The 19,446-nt window shown below is 43.5% G+C and overlaps 1 protein-coding gene across 1 annotated transcript; it reads right to left on the reverse strand.

Annotated features, from left to right (window-relative positions):
- Positions 1 to 3,100: 3,100 nt before the first annotated feature.
- Positions 3,101 to 18,609, reverse strand: LOC149869511 (uncharacterized). Its single transcript, XM_090037362.1, has 5 exons — positions 18,555 to 18,609; positions 15,258 to 15,440; positions 14,785 to 14,900; positions 9,593 to 9,723; positions 3,101 to 5,107 (listed from the first exon to the last, which is right to left on the reverse strand). Exons 2-5 carry the CDS (start codon positions 15,370 to 15,372, stop codon positions 5,011 to 5,013), a joined length of 459 nt encoding a protein of 152 aa, XP_089893488.1. The 5' UTR covers positions 15,373 to 15,440; positions 18,555 to 18,609; the 3' UTR covers positions 3,101 to 5,010.
- Between the last annotated feature and the right edge of the window lie 837 nt (positions 18,610 to 19,446).

Genomic DNA, 19,446 nt, shown 5'->3' on the forward strand with positions numbered 1-19,446 from the left:
GCTGATTTCATGTACGTATTTATTCCCTTTTTATTTTTGCAGTCAGTTAAGTCATGATGTGAGTTGCTACTTACATGATATGCTGGGTCTCTTACTTGATAGACTACTGCTATGAGAAACATTGAGAACTGTGACAATTCTCACATGAGTCTGCACACATTCCTCTTTCATTAACTAGGGTTTGGAGAAGAGACCATAGCCCATCTCTGATTCTTTCAGATGAGTACTCTAACCATGAGGCTAGAACAGAAGTGTCAGACTCACCTGGAGACTCCATCAATGGTGGCAGCAGTTGTGAAAGTGGTCACCACAGTGGCAGTGTGGCAAGCAGCTGCAGGCAGCCAGCTGCTTGCTATGGCAAAGCTGCACAAGTGGTAGTGAGACAGACAACTACAGGGTGACCAAGGACTGACCTGTTTGTTATGCATTAGCAGGTGCATGATAAACAGGTCCAAGGAGGTGATACTTCCCCTTTATGGAGCATTGGTCAGGCCACAGTTGGAGTACTGCGTCCAGTTTTGGGTGCCACGCTTCAAGAGGGAGGTGGACAACCTCGAGAGGGTTCAGAGGAGGCCCACTCATATGGCTAGGGGCCTGCAGGAAAAACCCTACAAGGAGAGATTGAGGGCCCTGGATCTCTTCAGCCTCCTCAAGAGAAGGCTGAGAGGTGATTTTGTAGCCACCTACAAATTCATCAGCGGGGACAGCAAAGAATAGGAGATGCTCTGTTTACCAGGACACTCTTTGGAGTAACTAGGAACAATGGCTACACACTGATGGAGGGCAGATTTAGGTTAGACATCAGGAAGAACTTCCTTACAGTAAGGGTTGCCAGAATCTGGAATGAACTTCCAAGGGAGGTGGTGCTCTCCCCTACGTTGGGGATCTTTAAGAGGAGGCGAGACAGGCCCCTGGCTGGGGTCATCTGACCCGCGCGCTTTCCTGCCCAGGGCAGGGGGTCAGATTTGATGATCTGCTAATTTCCCTTTTGACCCCAAAATCTATGAATCTATGACTTAGCAGCCCTTGCTCACCTACCTGCTAGAAGGCTATGTTCACCCATGCCACACAGCCCTAGATTCTGTGGCAGGCCGTGCCCACTCCTGGTTACGTACTCAACTTCTGGTGGCCCACCAGTCATCCAATGGGCCAGATGGAGTGGCTCCTCAGACTGGATTCAGCCTGCTGACTGTGTTTGACATCTCTGGGCTACAGTCTCACTTACTTTCTGGACAAATGAGTATGTAACTCTTTAGTGCAAAGAAGCACAGTTTTAACAGGAGGGAATGAAGCTCCATCACTCCACTCCAGAGTAGTTTACAGAATGGTGGTTGGAGAATACTTGGTCTCTCCCAGCCTGAATGAATGCTGTAATCACTGAGGGACTGTGGGGAATGCCGTCTTCTCTGGCTGTTTTAAAAGAATGGAATGACTCCTTCTTGCAGCAGAAGGTTCAAAGCTCCAAGCCTCCCGGGGATTGCCAACTATTTCATGTTTATGAATCTTCACTCACTCTCCATAAGTTAAAACTGTATTTTCTTCAGAGGAAAATCCATTTACAAAAGGTGTGGCAGCCTGGAATTAAGCACCCAAGCCTCAAGAAAACACAGAATTTCCTGTCAGGAGCATTTCCTGCTGTGTAGGCCATTGACCCCTCTTGGGAGGGCTGAGCACCCAGATAGTCAGGTATTGCAATGCTGAATTAATAACAAGAATTGGAACATGAATATAATGCATGGTCAGTGTAGTGTGGTGCACGGGAACTAGATGATGTGTGAATCCTCTAGTAGGTCTTGCATGTTTCAGAAGCCAACAGAACCCTGTTAGAGCAGCTATGTATTTATGGGGCCCCGGGCTGGATTTGGACGACGGGGCTCCTCTTGGACCAGATCCATGGAGCCAGTAACAGCTGAGGTGGGTCTGGGTCTGGGTCCAGGAGCAGGCGGCTGTGCACATGGATGAGCAAGTGGCGGTATAGCAAGCAAGGGCAGTATCTGCTTGCTTGCCCTTCTGCCACAAATAGTCATGTCCATCCAGGTCCAGGGACCCTGAATTCTGTAGCAGGGTATGCTCCAGTGGCCATACCCTCCACCTTCCAGTAGCCCATTGGACTACCAGCAGGCCAGATAGAGCAATTAGCAGGGCAGATCCAGCTCACAGGCTGTGTATTTGACACTCCTGCTCTTGTGCTAGGCTGTGTGTCAAGAGCTTTAGACAACAGTTTCAAAGGGGAAAACATAAGGGTAAGTGACTTACCCAAGGTCAAACTCCAGGTCAGCGGCAGACCCAAAAATAAAATCAGGTCTCTTGATTCCTACAGTGGCATGCTATCCAACGCTTTCAGCATGGGCTTTTCTCTTCCAAGGGGTGGTAGAGTGCAGAAAGCTATGAAAATACTAGGTCGGATCTGGACCTGCCAGCTCTGGAGAGGCCACAAGTAAAATGTATTAAACCAGGGATTGTCAACCCGGGGTACATGTACCCCGGGGGTACTTGAGAAGGCCCTAGAAGGTATGTGCAGGCAGGCAGGGACAGAGTGCTGTCACCCACCACCTCGTGCTACCACGCAGGCACCACTCACCCAACTGGACACGGAAGGCAGGGGAAGCTTTCACGTGGTGGCTGCCACCGCTCCACATTTGGCTGTATCCCTCCCCCCCGGGGGGGTACACTTATTTAAAAGGGAGCCACTGGGGGTACACTTATTTTAAAGGGTTGAAAACCACTGCATTACACAATTGCAATGGGAAGATCAGTTCTACCACATTTCAAAATAAAGAAAGGTTTAGAAAGATTCAACTTTTAAAAATATTCAGCTGATATTAGTCATCCAGGATAACACTCAGCATAAACAATACAATGCCTAGCCAGATGGGAAGACAGCAAACTGGAGGTAATGCCAGTTGTTTCTAGCATAAAATATAATGGGCAAAATGAGCAAATAATTACTTTTTACTCTTTCATCACTTTATTTTTCTAATAACAGCAAAATACTAGATACATAGAAAATATGCACATGTGCACACAAATTGTATCATATGCATGATAGTTATGGATATCATAGAAATATAAAATGTTTATGAGCTTTGTTTTTCCTTAATGCTGATCACTCATAGTGCTTTCTAAATTTTAAAATATCATATGTTCCATTTATGTTTTAAATATTTAGTGTGTCAGCCATTTTTAATTAACCTAATAGTTAGGGAAGATGCTGGATTGGAAGCCCTGAAGTCTTGTCTTTATCTATAGAACAGATAGCATATTTCTAAGCAAGGGGCTTTCAGCCTCCTTGTCTTTTGTTTCTTGACCTCTCAAGAAATATGAGTAACAATAGTGTCAATTTGAGTGGTTTTGTGATATGGACACTTGTCTTCTAGGAACTGAACCAAATCCACCACCTCATTTTCCTCAGGCTACTGATCAGCCATCATCAGATGACATTAATTTGCAGCCACTGACAAAGGTGAAAGGCCACCAAGTCTATTTGTAAATAATCATGTTGTGTCATGCAGCTCTCTTCAGACTTAATTCACCAGCTGACAAATTAAAGCATATTTGCCTGCAGCTTGAGGAAAACTTGCTGTCCTGTTTGCACAAAGCTGATCTGCATTCAATAAACAGGACCTTTTGAGTGTCCTAGAGCCTAATCACGAAACCATGGGGAATGCTACAAACTAGGTCACCTTGAATCTGTGTTTCACAGGCAGGAAATGGGAAAGTCTAAGATGTGAAAACTGATAATGCAAAGTCAGGTAACTGTGACCATATTGCAGCCTGTAGCACACCAGCAAAATGATTTTGCCTCAAAAGGAAATTCTTTTTAAAAAAGCCCAAGAACAAAGATGTTCAAGGAATCCTCTGGAAAACAGGAATGAACAATCTAAACTGGGAGCTTTCTTTGTATAATCAAACATTTTATTTCCTGAAGGAACCTTTTTATTTGGTTCTTTGCCTCTCCTGATTTGTGTCTATAGTGTACACAAGTGCAGCCCAGAAGTCAGAGAAACCCAGAAAGAGACAACAAAGTACTGAGAGAATTCAGCTAATAAGTCCTGGAGGGATCATGATGAATATGGAGAGCCTGACAAGTAGAAGAGTGGAAATAATTTTTCCTAATTTCAAAATCTATTTAATGTTACTTTGAATGGGCAACAACAGTGCATCAAAAGGCATTTTGCATTTTATATTTTATGCTTACAGAATGTTAGGCAATGTGAGGCATTTTCCTTTTGTCTATGCTGGAGCAAAGTCTTCATTATAAGGCTGCACCACCACAGCTGAGAAGAATTTGGCCCAGAGACTTAGCAATAACTGCTGAAGGCCTGAGGAAAATTAATGGATCCAGATTGTAAAAAATGGGAGGAAAATGACTCTCTTTTATAGCAACCCTCATTACTTTAAGTATAAATAAATATGTAGAAATTAATATGTAGGAAAGCCTACATATTGAGAGAGACAAACCAATGTGAAGGAGATTTTCCACTTTCTAAATGAGAGGTGGGGGGAAACATTAGCCTTAGTTTAACTCTCACCTCTTTCATTCTGACCCAGGATGTGAACATTTTATACATCCTGATCCGCGATGCTATTTATCAAGCTCTCTCTGCATGTTTATGTCAGTCTTTTTCCTGTCTTGTCAGCTGTTATCCAGCATATTTTCTGGCCAAATGCCAGTAGCGCTTTTTGGCTGCTGTATGGCTTGCTCTCACTGAGGGCTTATATCACTTCATGTGCCTCCCAGTGCTGGAACTTATGTTCCAAGAACAACTTTGAACTCAGGTCTCCTAGTTGCAATACTGACCTTTATGTAGATCCTTTTCCTTGAAGTTGCAAACTAAAATATAGTACAGATTTTCTTTTTAGGATCTAATGCCATCCTGCATTTGACTGCATTCATTAAATACACTGCTGAGGTCCAGAAGTTGCTGGAAGCCTGAAATTTTCTACCAATATATTACCTGTGTATTTACAGACGGTCAAAGCTTTAACTTTCCTTTGTCAGTTGTCTGTTCACAACCTCAGCCAGGACCAGAAGGGAACATGCTCCTGAGAGCTGACAGGTAATCCAGTGTCTATGCCAACTTTCATTTGTAAAAACCTGGCAACACTTGACAAACAAAACATAGAAATGTTGCTATTTAAAGCATTTATTGAATAAATCCATATTCGACAAAAAGGTTACTGTGAAAAACAGTAGAATTATTTGTCAGTGGATAAATCTGTTCTGTAAGCTAAAGCTGAGCTGTAAAGAGCTCATGAGCAATCACCTAACGATAGGGCTCTGAGCAACTAGGGGGTGTGGAAATCAGAACCACTGCAAACAATATATTATACAGGATAATATATTACAGAACATGTCTGCTTTGAGTAGGAGCTTTTATCCAAAGGAAAGTGAGAGGATAAGACTTAGTTTAACTTTTGCATTTTAATGCTTACATAAGTTAAGACAGAAGATCCAATCCTGACTCCCTTCAGTAGCCTAACAATATCTTAGAAGCAATGGACCACAATTCTTCTAACCAGGGATGACAAACTACAAGGAGGTGATGTGGGAAAACTCTGTATTTCCAGTGGTAACACCAGTGCTCCATGAATTGCTCTATTTGTGTATGAGAACAGGGATGTGTATGAATGAGGTGGGGTAGGACTGGAGTGTGACTAATCGGTCTGTGATTACAGAACTGTACTAGCCAAAATCCCCTTGTTGGATGGGGAGGAAATTTCCTCTGCTAAGGGCAGTGATAACTCCTGGGAAGCAGTTCTGCCCTGGGAGAGAATTATTACTTTTTTAACTCCTGAAGAAATCTTTGTATAAAGCTGACTCATTTGGGCTTGGTACAAGGGACTAAGAACTGTTCCAGACAGAAGACATCTGCCCCCTTGAAAAGCAGTTGGTCTATATGTGGCCATATAAATCAATTACACATCACTTGACTGAGCCAGTCATTTCACAGAATGTTAGGAGAAATGGTAATGACACCATTTTGGTAGAAAATAACTGGTGAAGTAGTGTGATATATTCTTCAGCTACAGAAATAGAGCTCTTTAGAAAGTAGAAGCCAACAGAGGACACCCATAGCAGGCCATCTGTGCAAAAGCCTATCAAGGAATGAGCAGTTTCCAATCAAGATGGACTGATTCAATATATGTCAGCTGATTTGAGCTAGTCAGCCAGCTGGTGTTCTTACCTAATTCACTTGTTGATATTTTGGCTGGTGGTTTCCTCACCAGCATTCTAGCTGGTGGCTTCTTCATCAAAATGGTGCTTTAATCTCAAAATATATTATGTAGCATGGAAACATTTGCAATCAGCCAGCAAACATCATGACAATGATGTGGAAAAAACATAGTACACCTGATGGATGGATTGATTTGTATGGTCTGTTCAGGGCCATCCTGGGGCGGGGAGAGGGGCCAATTGGGGTGATTGCCCTGGACCCCATGCTTTGTAGGGGGCCTGCAGAGTCAGGCAGAGCATCCATGGTGACTCCACGCTGCCGCCGACTTCATGGCCAGCTGGCCACTTGGCACCCCCACCCCGCCACTGAAACTGCCGCTGGCTTCCTTGAGTCTGGGGGCAGGGCTCCACACAGGCTGATTTACCCCGGGCCCTGCACCCTGCTTGGGTCATCTCTGGGTCTGTTTATAAAGACTATTGGAGAAACTGTGGCAAGAGTAAATATGGACTATGAAAAGGTCAGTGAAAAATGAGAGATGACAGCAAGGCAGAATATATAAAAACAAAGATCTGTGGAACAATATGGACAAATATTATGCCCTGAAAACACAACAGCTAGATGAATGGATGCTGATTAGAGCTGCAGAATGAAGATCATATACAGAATGCAGAAGAAGAAATCTCTTGGGCCATCAAGTGCAGTCCTCTGCATTTTTCCATACACTTCTAATACTGGTTTACTCAGCCCTTCAACCATCACAGCCACAAGGCAAATTTTGAACACAAAACCTTTGCTACAGGTAAGAGGTAGGGGTTGGGGATGAGGTACTGTAATTGTTTTTGATGAAGTCAGCTATTTCTAAAATATTAGTTTGGTCTGCACTGCACTTAGAGGTAATTTTGTAATGTGTTTCCAATACTGCATCCCTTGTATTGGTAAAACTTGAGACATTTTATTCCAAAATAGATTTAAATTAGTCTTTAAATAGCACAGTTCCTATTCAGGGTATTCCAAAGCCTATTAAGAAATCATGCATTGGAAGTGGTCAGGTAGTGACATACTAACACGACAAGCAGTAGTAGCAAGCGTGCATGCACTCATACACATGCACATAAACTTGGATATTAGAAAATGTTTTATGGAAAGAAGAAATGTCACCTGGAATGCTTGCAAATCCCCAACTCTTTTTTTTAAGAGGCATTTGACTTTTAATTTCAACCTTGATATTCACTACAGACAAGTAAAAGCCTCACTTCAAAGGAGAATCCTTATCAATTAAAGAATACGGAATATATTCCCCTGATGAAGACTGAGATTCTCCATACCTCATCTGCTCCACCCAACCCATGGATTTCTATTTCATGCAGAAGGAAGTGCCCACAAGTCCAGATTTGTTTGTGCATAAATCCAGTGGTCAAAAAAACCCCTCCACGCTACTACCTTGTAGCACAGAGAACAACTGAATGTGCAGTATGTGGCATCGCAGATGTGCCTGCCATGCCACATACTGCATGGCCGTGCTCATCTGGATACAGCCTAAAGTACTGAAGGAATTGGATGAGGTAATTTCAGAGTCACTGGTTGTCCTCTTCGAGAACTCATGGAGGTTGGGTGAATTCCTGGATGATTGGAAAAAGGCAAATATAGTTCCTTTTAAGAAAAGGAAGGGGGACCCCAGGAATTACAATGATCCTGACCTCTAGAAAGATCATCCTGACCTCACTGGGCAGGTTCTCAAGGAGTCTATGATGAAGCACCTAAAGGAGAACAAAGTGATCAGGAACAGCCTATATGGATTCAGCAAGAGCCAGCCATACCTGACCAACCTGATTTCCTGCTATGATAAGATGACAGAGTCTGTAGATAGAGGCAGAGGCAGTTGAGAGCAGTCTAGTACACACCACGGTGGAGAAAATCTTGGACTGCATCATTAGAAATGTTGCCAGCAGGTCAAGGGAAGTGATTATTCCCCTCTAGTCAGCACTGATGAGGCCACATCTGCAGTACTGTGTTCAGTTTTGGGCTTCCCGCTACAGAAAGGATGTGGACAAATTGGAGAGAGTCCAGTCGAAGATGACAAAAATGGTGTGGGGGGTGAGGAACGTGACTTATGAGGAAAGACTGAGGCAACTGGACTTCTTTAGTCTAGAGAAGAGGAGACTGAGAGGAGACTTAATAGCAGGCTTCAACTACCTGAAGGGTAGTCCCGAAGAGGATGGAGCTAGACTGTTTTCAGTGGTGGCAGATGATAGAACAAGGAGCAATGGTCTCAAGTTGCAGCAAGGGAAGTTTAGATTAGATATTAGGAATAATTTTCTCAGTAGAAGGCCTCTACTGAGAGGTTTTCTCAGTAAAACACTGGAACAGGTTACCCAGAGAGGTGGCAGAATCTCCATGCTTGGAAGGTTTTAAGACCTGGCTAGGCAAAGCTTTGGCTGGGATGAACTAGCTGGGGATGGTCCTGCTTTGAGCAGGGGGTTGGACTAGATGATCTCCTGAGGTCCCTTCCAACCCTAACTGTCTATGATTCTATGTGAACTCTAGCTGACCAGAAACCAGAAAGTTTAAATAAAGATCCCAAAATACATTATTTTGTTTTTAAAAAATCTGTTTTTAAGTGAGTCTCATGATTTTGTGGGGCTTGACTCATGATTTCTGAACACATGGAACTGTCAGTATTATAAACTCATGGGTTTTTTTCAGTTTTCCTTCTAGAATTTGAACTCCTGGATAGAGCAGCAGAGTCCTCCACCAGGGAGAGATCAGCCCTCTGTCAAAATCTGCCAAGCTGATTTTGCTGTCACTGCTCTAGTTCAATTCCATGTTAACCCTACAGTGGGCTAATGTAGTTGCACCATGCTTTCAAATTGGCAAAATCAAAGTATTTCACTTTGATATCCACTCTGGAGCTGTACTTCATATTAAAAACTCATCTTTGCCCTATTTAGTAGAAACTTTAGCATTTTGAGCGTTTTTTAACACTGCTGAAGCCTTGTATTTGGGTTACAAACTGGTGAAATTCCTTCATCAAGCCAGGACTGTGAATCTGTGAATGTATAAAGACAGCCAGGGCATTTCTTTGAAACCATTTTGAGTCTTGTACTGAACTACTTTTCCTAGTGAGTCCCCTTTGTATTCTGTGACATTTAAGTCTTTAAGATACTCTGAGCAGAACAGCTAGGCAATTATAAAATGAATTCAGCATTCAGATATGAAATGAAATTGCAACTTCCCTCCATTTCCTAGACTGCTGAACCAAGAAAATGGAGCTTATGTGGCCTGTACATTGCAGATTTCTAGTACTACTTACATGACATCTAGATAAGGTTCTGAGAGATTTCCATGGTAGTGGGTGAGTTATGTCCAGAGACAGGACTTTATACTGAGTATAAGGTCCAAATACACCTATTTACCTGCTCATGCTGGCACTTAGGAGCATGTCTGAAAATTGCATTGCCTTTATGCCTGGATCCTTCTGAGTGACGGGACATCTTTCCTCATTGATGACTTCTGTATCATCTCTTATGATAGTAATTGCATATTCCTGGGAAAACAAAAGAAATAATGTTATTTAATTTTCTCCAGTTCTTTTAGTTAATCTGCCTGTAACATTTCTAAGAGATGCATGATAGAATAAAATCATGCTTTTATAAGTTAGGGAGAAAATTTAAACAAATTAAAAATAAGTATCAACTTTCAGTGATTCTAAAAAAGTTGCAATGGAACTTGGAACACTTTCAAATTTTATTTTTAACCATAGACATTCAGCTCTTATGGGAAAGAAAACTTAAAAGGGCAGTTATAATTAGGTCACATATTGAGAAACTTATTACATTTTGCTATAGATGATCTCAGGAGACTAACTTAACTGATTTTTTTGTATTAAGATTCAATCACGGCTCTCCCCTTTTCTGTAAAGAATACTTTAAAAAAAACAACAAAGTAGGATAGAAATGTGGTTTGTATTACTAAGTACCTGAGTTCGTGAAGCAACAAATGATAGATAAACAACATGGGAGCACAAGATAAGATTTATGATTTCATTTTGTGTAAAGATATGTAACACCATACTAGCATCTGTGCTTGATTCAGTTTACTGCTGAGGTATAACTGATAACCTGATTAGGATTGACTGACATATTCAAAGCATCACTGGACAAAGAGTTGCTAATTCTTACAACATCTTTGTGAAGTAGGTATTTAGTAGGTATTATCAATATGTCTACGTTAGAGATGGGAAAATTGAAGTAGATGTCCAATGATTTTCTACAGGCCACAGACCAAGCCAGTGCCAGAGCTTGAAATAGAACTCAGGAGCTTCTGGCTTCTGTCTCATTTTCACTTCAAAAGGCCACCCTGTCTCCATGAAACATATACATTTCATAAACGGCAATGAGGGAAAACTTTTTTCTGTCCAGAGGAGAAAATATTCATCTGATACTCTCATCTGGCACTCCTCTCTTGATTTAGTACTGCTGTTCCTGAATGCACACTATTCTTTATAACAGGTGGTTCTCAACTTTTCTAGCCTCAAGGTACCACTCTAACTTTTCTGACTTTTGTAGAACCCTGGTTAAGAATTACCAAACTGGAATCTAATTTCAGAAAAAATTATGGAGGCGTGCCTTAAAACTGGTGCCAGATGAGGGTGGTGGGGGCAGGACCTCATGCCACTGTGCACTGCTCTTTCTACCATCTGCTCTCTCCCTGCTTCTGGTCTGTATCCGAGGGAGCAAAGGTGACCCCTTCTGGGTCTTGCACAATGGTGACCCCTGTGGTATTCTGGTTAAGAATTACTGCTTTAAAGTATGCACCTCACTATAGGAATCTTGGGTTTCCCAGAAGCTACAGTGGTTTGACTGGGGCTCTTGGAAGTTAAAGGAAGTCATTTCCTGATGCCAGATTTGAGAACAGTAGTGCCCAATGAAGGCAAATAGAAGGAAAAGTGGAACTAAGGTGAAGCCATTCAGGCTACTCCATGTTTCTAAATTTTGTGAGCACAGTTTTGGTGGGTAAGATTGGGGGATGTGGGAGGGAGTCAACATAGCTATATTTTCAATTCCCCTCACCCAACATGTAGATGCAACTTCCACTAGCAAGAGTCCTGGTGCTAGCAGAGTGATGCCCTGCAGAAAGGTGGTTTAGGTATATTGGCAAAAGATCTCCTGCTGCTGGTATAGACTGCATCTTGTGGGGTAAAGCCCTTGTCATGTAGACTGACTCTCAGTTCTGAATGCAAAGTTAAATAAGCTGGGAACAGATATTGCATTTATCCCTGGACAAACTGTACTCATATTTGTCCTGGGACAGAAAAGTCCTGGTATTGGCATATAAACATGTCACCCTTCTAACCAGGGTTCAGTGAGCAGCTGAATGCAGTGCCACTCTTCTGTTATTGATTCAATAATGCAGTCCTAGGACAACTATTGAGATTTAATTAGTAATGTTCTGGGACAAACTGTTAGCACTTCTTAGCCCATGAAACTTTTTAGGGTTCATCTTAGGACAATGGACATCTGAACAACTGCACTTTGTCCCAGGATTAAATAGTCTCATCTGGGACAAATGCAACATCTGTTTGTTGCCTATGAGTGCTGACAGACATGCAGTCTCCTGCTCTAACTCATGGGACTTTCCATAAAGTGCCATGAGTTAGAATGGCCCCACCTGACCCAATGGATGTTCACCTGTTGGGTCAGGGTGTTGGGGGGGAGGGGTATCTGGGAAATCAAGCACCACTTCAGAGCCAATTGAGCCAAAGGAGCTTGTCTGCAGCTTCTCTCTCCTAGCCTTGTCCCCCTTCCAGCTCTGGTGCTGTCTGCAGGAAGGGAGAGGGGAGAAGGGAGGGAGAGCGATCTGCGGGTTGGGGTTTGCCTGACTTAAGGTGGAGTGGAAGGGGAGGTGCAAAGCATGGGGTTCCAATCTACCCACCCCTACTCCAGCTCAGATTAGGCAGACCCCAGCCTGCAGCTCATTCCCCCTCCCCGCTCCTCCCTCTCTTCCTGCAGACAGTACCCGGGGCGGAGCTGAGCTGGGCTGCATCAGTCCAACCCTGATCACAAGAAAGATTGACCCTAGGGAACAGAAGTTCTGTACGGCAGTCCAAAATGGAATGCCTTCATCTGATCACTTGTTTGATGAGGGATAATTTGGTGTGTGATCGGCCACTTTTAAAGTACTCTGTAGCTGTGGATGTGTGTGTGCACCATTTGTGACTGGAGTGTATGGATCTGGGTTTTGACTTAAGTCCATCTATATAATACATATGTAAGAGAGTGAATTAAATTGAAGAAGTCTGCACTTACTGCCAGACCAAGTCCAGATCAGATATGATGAGAAGGTAAGGTCAAGCTATCTGGTAACACTCTGGATAGAAGATTAGCAAGACATAGTGGCAGAAGCAGCACAATACCAGACATTAGCTTTTTAAGAGTGGATGTCTGAAAGCCTATCCAGGTCTTTTCCTTCAAAGGAAAAAAGGAATGGAGCTAGTGCAAGGTTCTGGATTTAGCAGCTTTAAGATGGTCAATGATACATACAGGAATAATAGACTGGGGCCTGCTTGATCATTAAGTCCAGTTCCCTGGTATTGCAAGCAACCGTGTTATATAATCCCTTTCAGAAGCTGATCATGGTCAGTTGGCTACATATCTTGCTTCCACTGCTGCTCATTCTGGTGGCCGATTCCAGAACCTCCCTGCTCTGATAGTTAGAAACCTGTCTCTAAATTTATTCACAGACAGTTTATGCCCATTTATTGTTGTGCCAACATTGTTTCTTAGCAAACAGTTCTTCTTCCTCCCTGGTGTTTACCTCCATACTTGTTTATAGACAATTATTCTCTTTCTCAGTCTTCAGTTAAAAACAAGCCAAGCTCCTTGAGTCTTCTCTTGTATGATAGGTTCTCCATTCCTCGTATTATCCTACTAACACTTTTCTGGAGAGTGAGATTTTTCATCTGCCTGCCTCAATGCATACATTTTCCATTAGAAAAAACAGGTGGAAGAAAATGACCCAGGCACTTTTCGGTAATCTTCACTCAGCCAAGGTCTAAGTGAGCAGACTGTTTTTTTGTTTTGTTGTTTTCATCTTGAGGGACTCTAGTAAGGTCAAAATTACTCTTGAATTGGAATTTTGGAGCCATCAATCTAGTATGGTTAAGGCATAAGAAAACTTTCACAAGTTCAAGTGATCCAAAAGGAATTTAATTTCCCATTCATCATTTACTAAAATATTCATCTGGGTTACTAGAAAATGTACTAGAAAATGTCATAGTTACCTATGTTTGTTGGTTGACATCCTTTCTTCACTTGTGCAATTTTTATGATGGAAATCAAAAGCCACTAGTTTTTGCTACCCACGTTAGAAGGCTTAAAGTCTGTTGGGACATTCATAATTTATTCTAAACAACTACAAGTTAATGACATTGTTCTCCACCTTCACACTAGTAAGCGGTGTCAATAACTTCTTAGAATAATCAGTTGAACCTTAATTCCCAAAGTATATCAAATTATTATTGATGTAATGAATTGTAACTGTTTCTCAGAGATGTGAAAGCACTTGCAGTAATAGTGATAAACCCAATAATGCAATTTGTTTAGGCTCTAATTCCTAATAGTGCTTTGCTGGCATTACAGATTGCACAAAGGAGACAAAACCTCTGTGTTTCAAGTATAACAGCAAGTTTTTCATTTTTAAATGTGTTCAGGCAATGCTTTGTTTACAGTCTCAGCCCATACGTTATCCTATTAACTCATGCCATTAGTACACAGCCAGGCCAGTGGCCCTCAAACATCTATTACAGGACATTTTTTCACTTGTGGACATCACCCTTCCCACTCCCCAGGTCTACTTTTCAGATGTTTTTTGGTTACATGACAAATATGATTGGGAGGAGAATACATAATGAAAATAAATCCACCTTTATTTCCATGCATGTGAGTATGTTCCTGGACCTCCCTTTCTCACCTCTTTTTATGTATTTGTGTTGAGTATATTTCACCAGGGTACAGAGCTTTACATTTGTTATGACTGAATTTCATCAGGGTTGCTGTAGATTCTATGGCTCCATATCTCCCCCACCACTTCTGTCCTACAGTACAATTGCAAGGAGATAGAAGAAGACCCTGACGCCAGCAGCATCAATGGGGGGGCCGGAGAAATGGACGCAATGCTCCACGCTATAAGAGGTGGGACCGTTGAGGGCACAGGGGAAGCAGAAGAAATGCACCCTCCAGGAGGCGACAGGCGAGGGCAGTGCAAGGGGCTGTGAAGCGAGGCCACAAGAGGCAGGGTGCTGACTCTGCATGAGAAGAGTGGCTAGGCATCTGCAGAAGGGCTGTGAGGCACCCAAAGAGACAGAAGGCTGGGTAATGGGGGAGACGACCCAGGCAAGAGACCACAGGCTACCCCGGCCATACGTAGAATATAGCCCTTTCCGGGGGACCACGTCGTGCCTTCTCGCTGTAGTCTCCCTGCTTCGCGCTAGGGCCGTCCTCCCGGTGATCTACTGGGGGTGCCACTCACCTGTGGGCCGCACACGTCTGGTCTCGCCTGCCACGACTTTGATGATAACTTTGTTCAGTATTAATAATCTGGTGCGTACCAGTCCGCAGATGAGACTCCCGGGCCCCACGCAGCTGAGGGCTCCACCTGCCCCTACACCCTCGCCCGTTCCACCAGTAGGGGACCGTCTATCTGGTCTGTTCCAGTATTCAAGATCTGCAACAAAAGAAATAAGAAACAACTCAACGCTGACAGCCAGGAGTCTTCCCCGGCCGGGTGGCCGTCGGAACCTTCCACGTGCCCCCCTCGGTCTTCCCCAGTCTGCTGGGGTGTTGACACCCACTCCCGAGCTCCTGTTAAGCTCTTCGGCCCGCCCTAGGGCCTTCGGGGCCACCTGCCCCTCTCAGCCTCTTCCCAGGCCCTTTCACTTTCCATACATGCCCCGGTATTAGGGAAAATATGGCCCTCCCCGGCTCGTGCTGATCCGGACCGCTCCCTCCATCTCAAAACAGTCTGTGTTGGGGTCGGGCCGGTTCCCCCCAGTTCCCCAGCTCCGCTGGGGTTTTCCCTTACCCCAAAAAGTCCTGCCGCGCTGCCGTGATGCTGGTGTCCGCCCCCGGGTGCACCCGCCGGCATCCGCTCTGCTGCTGCTCGCTTCCGGTTCCCCTCCTTGAGCCACCGTCAGCATCTCTTTTATCCTGGAATGGGCCGCCTCCTCTCTTTCCTCCTGGGTGCACCTGTGAACAGTAAGTGTCCCTGCCCCAGCGTTTTGTGCCAAGGGGCATGAAATGAGCCTGTTAGCACCGGGGTGTGGGGCTTTGGAACCCGCTGGCTCCTCTCCTCCCCCACAAGCCCTATGACAAATTCATAGAGAGGCGGGGGACTGGTACCCTGGTGGAAGGGCCTGGGAAGGGACTGCACAGGTCCCTTGAAACGTGGGTGGGTTTTTTTTGTATATTCTTTGTGTTTCCCCCTTTTGGAGGGGTTGAGGGGTAGGTCCAGGTGGCGCAGGCAGGATAACGGCAGCAGAGCTCTTTTGAGCTCTATTGTTGCTTGAGACCCAGGTCAGACTTCAAGCCCTGGGGAAGGGGAGCTGGCCTCGCTACCCAAGTAAGACACCTCAGGCAACCCGACATTATTCAAGTGTGTCACCCTCTGGGAGCTTGTATTCCAGATGGGAGAGGGCCACCCAGGCAGCTGTAACCAGGGACATAATGGTGTTGGGAGCACGGCCAGGAAAACTGCAGTGATCCGCCAAGGCTTGGTGTGAGGTCAGGGTATAGGGGAGCTAGAGCCCTGTGGAAGACCAATGAACAGACTCTCTGCTGCTGAGGGACCCTGACTGATCAGCCCTCTCACTGATAGAATATTCAAAGTCGTGGCAGGAGAGATTGGGGGAGACCGCTCTGGGTGTAAACATCTTCTCAACAGCCCGCAGGAAATGGTAGGGTGAACACCACCGGCCATCCAGGCCAGAGCCGCACGTGACCGGATGTTCGAGGCCAGGTGGACACATGGAGTAAAAGTGTTGCTTGCAAGTAAAGATAGGTATATATAGGCTGATTGCTCCATCTTTGAAACATGCTAGATTCATGTATGTGGCACAAGAAAGATATATATTTATTTGTACAGTACCATGGCATTTTAGAGATAAATGGGCCATAACTAAAAGAGTTGGCAGTGCTAAGGACCTGATTCTGTCCCAATTCACCCCACCAACAAAAATGGAGATTGCAGAGACATACATCTCAGTTGGGCCCTAACTGATATCACAGAGCTCCACTGCTCTAAGAAATTAAAATAGTTATAATAGCAACATAGAAATAAATCTTCCAAGAATGTTTACTATTGACAGATTCAGTGTGTCTTGATGATGTCTGTGCCCATAAACTGACTTTTGGTCAGACACCTTGACTGTGGTTATACTTAAAAATAATCAACAAAATGATTGCAGTAACAAGACTCATTTTCTTCCCCCATCACTCCTTTCTCACAGGTCTGTCAGGTTCACCGTAGGCCTTGTATGCGCTAGATGGCATGCACATAGTACAAGTATGTCAGTACAGATTCCCTAGCAATCCCCCCCGGTTTGGCCACCACTTATACTGGCAAAAGAGCTCTTCTGCCAATGTACTTTATTTCAGTTCCTCAAAAGATATAAGCTATACTACTGTAAAATGACATTTTTGCCTACATAATTATCTACAGTAGGGATTTTGCCAATATAGTTGTGCCATTTAGGGGTGTAATTTTCAACACTGTGAAATAAAATAGCTATGCCAATAAATCCTTTCTAGGAGAAACCACACCTCAAACCCTAAGCTTTCTGGAGCAGCTATCAATCTTCCATGTGTTTCTTCATGAAGTACATAGCAGAGCTTTGGTTATTATAGTAAATAGTAATTATTGTGCATTATCATGTGACTTTTCTGACTTGCACAGATACAGGTAAAAAACACTTCTCTCTTTACAAAACAGTTCTCTTCCCCCATCTCCCCACACGAAAAAAAAATCCAGGGTTTTAAGTTTTCCCTGCTATAGTTAAGGATATCCAACCATCTGAAGCTGGGGCAGGAGAACATAACATATAGAAATCATAGGCTACTTTCAGTTTTTGTTATGTCCGCACAAAATTTGTCATTAAACACTAAACTCCATACAGAACCCTGGAAGATAAAAATCATCCTTCTATTCATCACTTAAAATATTGATTTGCTTTCAAGGTAGTGGATACAACACTTAAATTCCTTTCCCTTTAAAACAGTCAAGCAGAGGAGAATTTTTTATGATCATTTAAAAAATCAGTTAACTTTAATAGGAGTTAAAAGTAGTTCACATTTTTTTTAAGTGGGGTGCTGAAAAATGGATACAGTACTCCATGAGGCCTCACCAGTGTCAAATATAGCAGGAGAATCACTTCCTTTGATTTGCATGTGATGCTCCTACTAAGTTGTGAATGTTTCAATTATTTAAAATGCAACATGTTTTAAAAATATTTTAAAAAGTCGAAACTTTGTTTTAGCATTTTCAAAATGAAACTTTTTAAATTTCTAAATATTTCATTTGAAAGTTACCTGCTTTTAATTGAAAAGGAAAATTTGCCTCGAAGTTGAAATGAAACCTTTTGATTTTTTGGTAAATAAGGCATTTTCTTCATGATAAAATTACTTTTTTAATTTTATTTTTTATCTTTTATTTTGATGGGGAAAACCAAAAACCTTTTGGTTCTGGTTGACATGAAACAAACGTTAAAAAAATGTTTTTTTTTAGTCAGTGAAACAAAAATAATCAATTCTTTGCACAGTGTTTGTTAAAACTACCATTTTCCTTTTCTTCTTTAGGACTTTATCATGTGGTAAGTGTGGTGGGCCAGTAGGGGGTGCTCCTGCACTGAGCCACCCACCTCACTGTGCCTGACCACCTACCAAGCTCGGAGTCCCTCCCCTGGGGCATCTCATGTTTGGCTGACCCCCCTCCTGGAGCACATCCACAAACCTAGGGTAAATGCTGCCACCACCCAGGGGTCTGATCTTTATTTGGGCCCTGTGCCCGCTGGGGTACACAGGCCTTGTAGACCTTGAAGGTGCTTGACCCACCGTGAGAACTTGGGTGCTTCCTTAAGCCTAAAGCACAGATAGTAGCCTCCCTTAGTGAGTTGAGCATAGGGAGCATAAGGCATGCCCCAATCCTTCTCCCAGCAAGCCCACATAGCTTTGAACTTTATTGGTTAAAGACGGTAGGGTTGGGGAAGGGAATAGGTTAGAGAAGTATCACAGAATAGCCCAGAGCAAACAGTACCAGCTTAGTCGCCTTTTGACACACTTCTACGTTACAGTAAACTATATTTCTAGATAAGTTTTGGGTACTTACATGTTCATCTGGAGCCTAGAAGAGCTCCCAAGGCTGTGTGCTTACTCCATGTTCCCCAATATGGTTCCCCCTCTTCCAGGAAGCAGGGACTCTTAAATAACCTTTATGATCTCATCTTCTACATCCAATCAAGGCAGGTGTTGTTTGATGTCAACCAATCAATTTGAACAGCACTTACAGGAGTGACATGGCTCAAACTCCTGCCCCCTTGTCATGAGGTCAGTGCTTAGAACAATAGAGAGGTTAACTCCATACCCTCTTACCTGAAATCCCTTAGGTAGGCAGAGTTTGTTGCTTAGCAACCGGAGTGATAGACACAAAGGGAGGAGAGGGGGTGGGGACAGACTACCCCCAGGGAGAGGAGGAGGCTGGAAGAGGGTTCCTTCACAGAAGCATTTGTCTCTTTTCCTAGTGAAGACCCAGCTATGTAGCTCACCCTAGAGTAAACCAAAATGTTTGTAATTCCAGAATGAATGTTTGTGAAGTGTGCAGACAAGCCTTTATAAGCATATCAAGTGCCTGAAGTTCATTCGCAGTTATTCACAGTAAATACTGTAGTGTAGACAGACCTCTTTAGTGCATCCAGTTCTACCAATCTAGCCCTTAAGATTGCTCCTCCCTTCACTCCAGCTGGGCTCAGGGCTGGATTAATGCACAGGCTAATTAGGCACATACCTAGGGCACTAAGTGAAGAAGGAGCCCATTGTGCTTATTTTACATGCAGTATTATAATTATTGGTGAAAAAAGTAGAGGCCCACGAGTTTGTTTGCGTAGGGCCCACTAAAGGGTTAATCCAGCCCTGGCTGGGCTTACTTGCTCACAGGCTGTTTTTCTAGTCCTCTTGTTGGGAGAGTCTGAATATGCCTAAATGGCATAATGCAGTCCTGTCTA

The sequence above is a fragment of the Crocodylus siamensis genome, chromosome 3, assembly GCF_052110815.1.
Source record: "Crocodylus siamensis isolate JL-2025a chromosome 3, ASM5211081v1, whole genome shotgun sequence".
NCBI classification, from domain to species: Eukaryota; Metazoa; Chordata; order Crocodylia; family Crocodylidae; genus Crocodylus; species Crocodylus siamensis.

Excerpts from the sequence above, each read along its gene's own strand:
- LOC149869511 (XM_090037362.1), bottom strand. The coding sequence starts at position 15,372 with ATGCTGACGGTGGCTCAAGGAGGGGAACCGGAAGCGAGCAGCAGCAGA. Across the intron at positions 9,724-14,784 it reads GGAGTCTCATCTGCGGACTG|GAATATGCAATTACTATCAT; the intron begins GTACGCACCAGA and ends TTGTTTTCCCAG. Across the intron at positions 5,108-9,592 it reads CTAAGTGCCAGCATGAGCAG|TGTTGCCAGGTTTTTACAAA; the intron begins GTAAATAGGTGT and ends TTGTTTGTCAAG.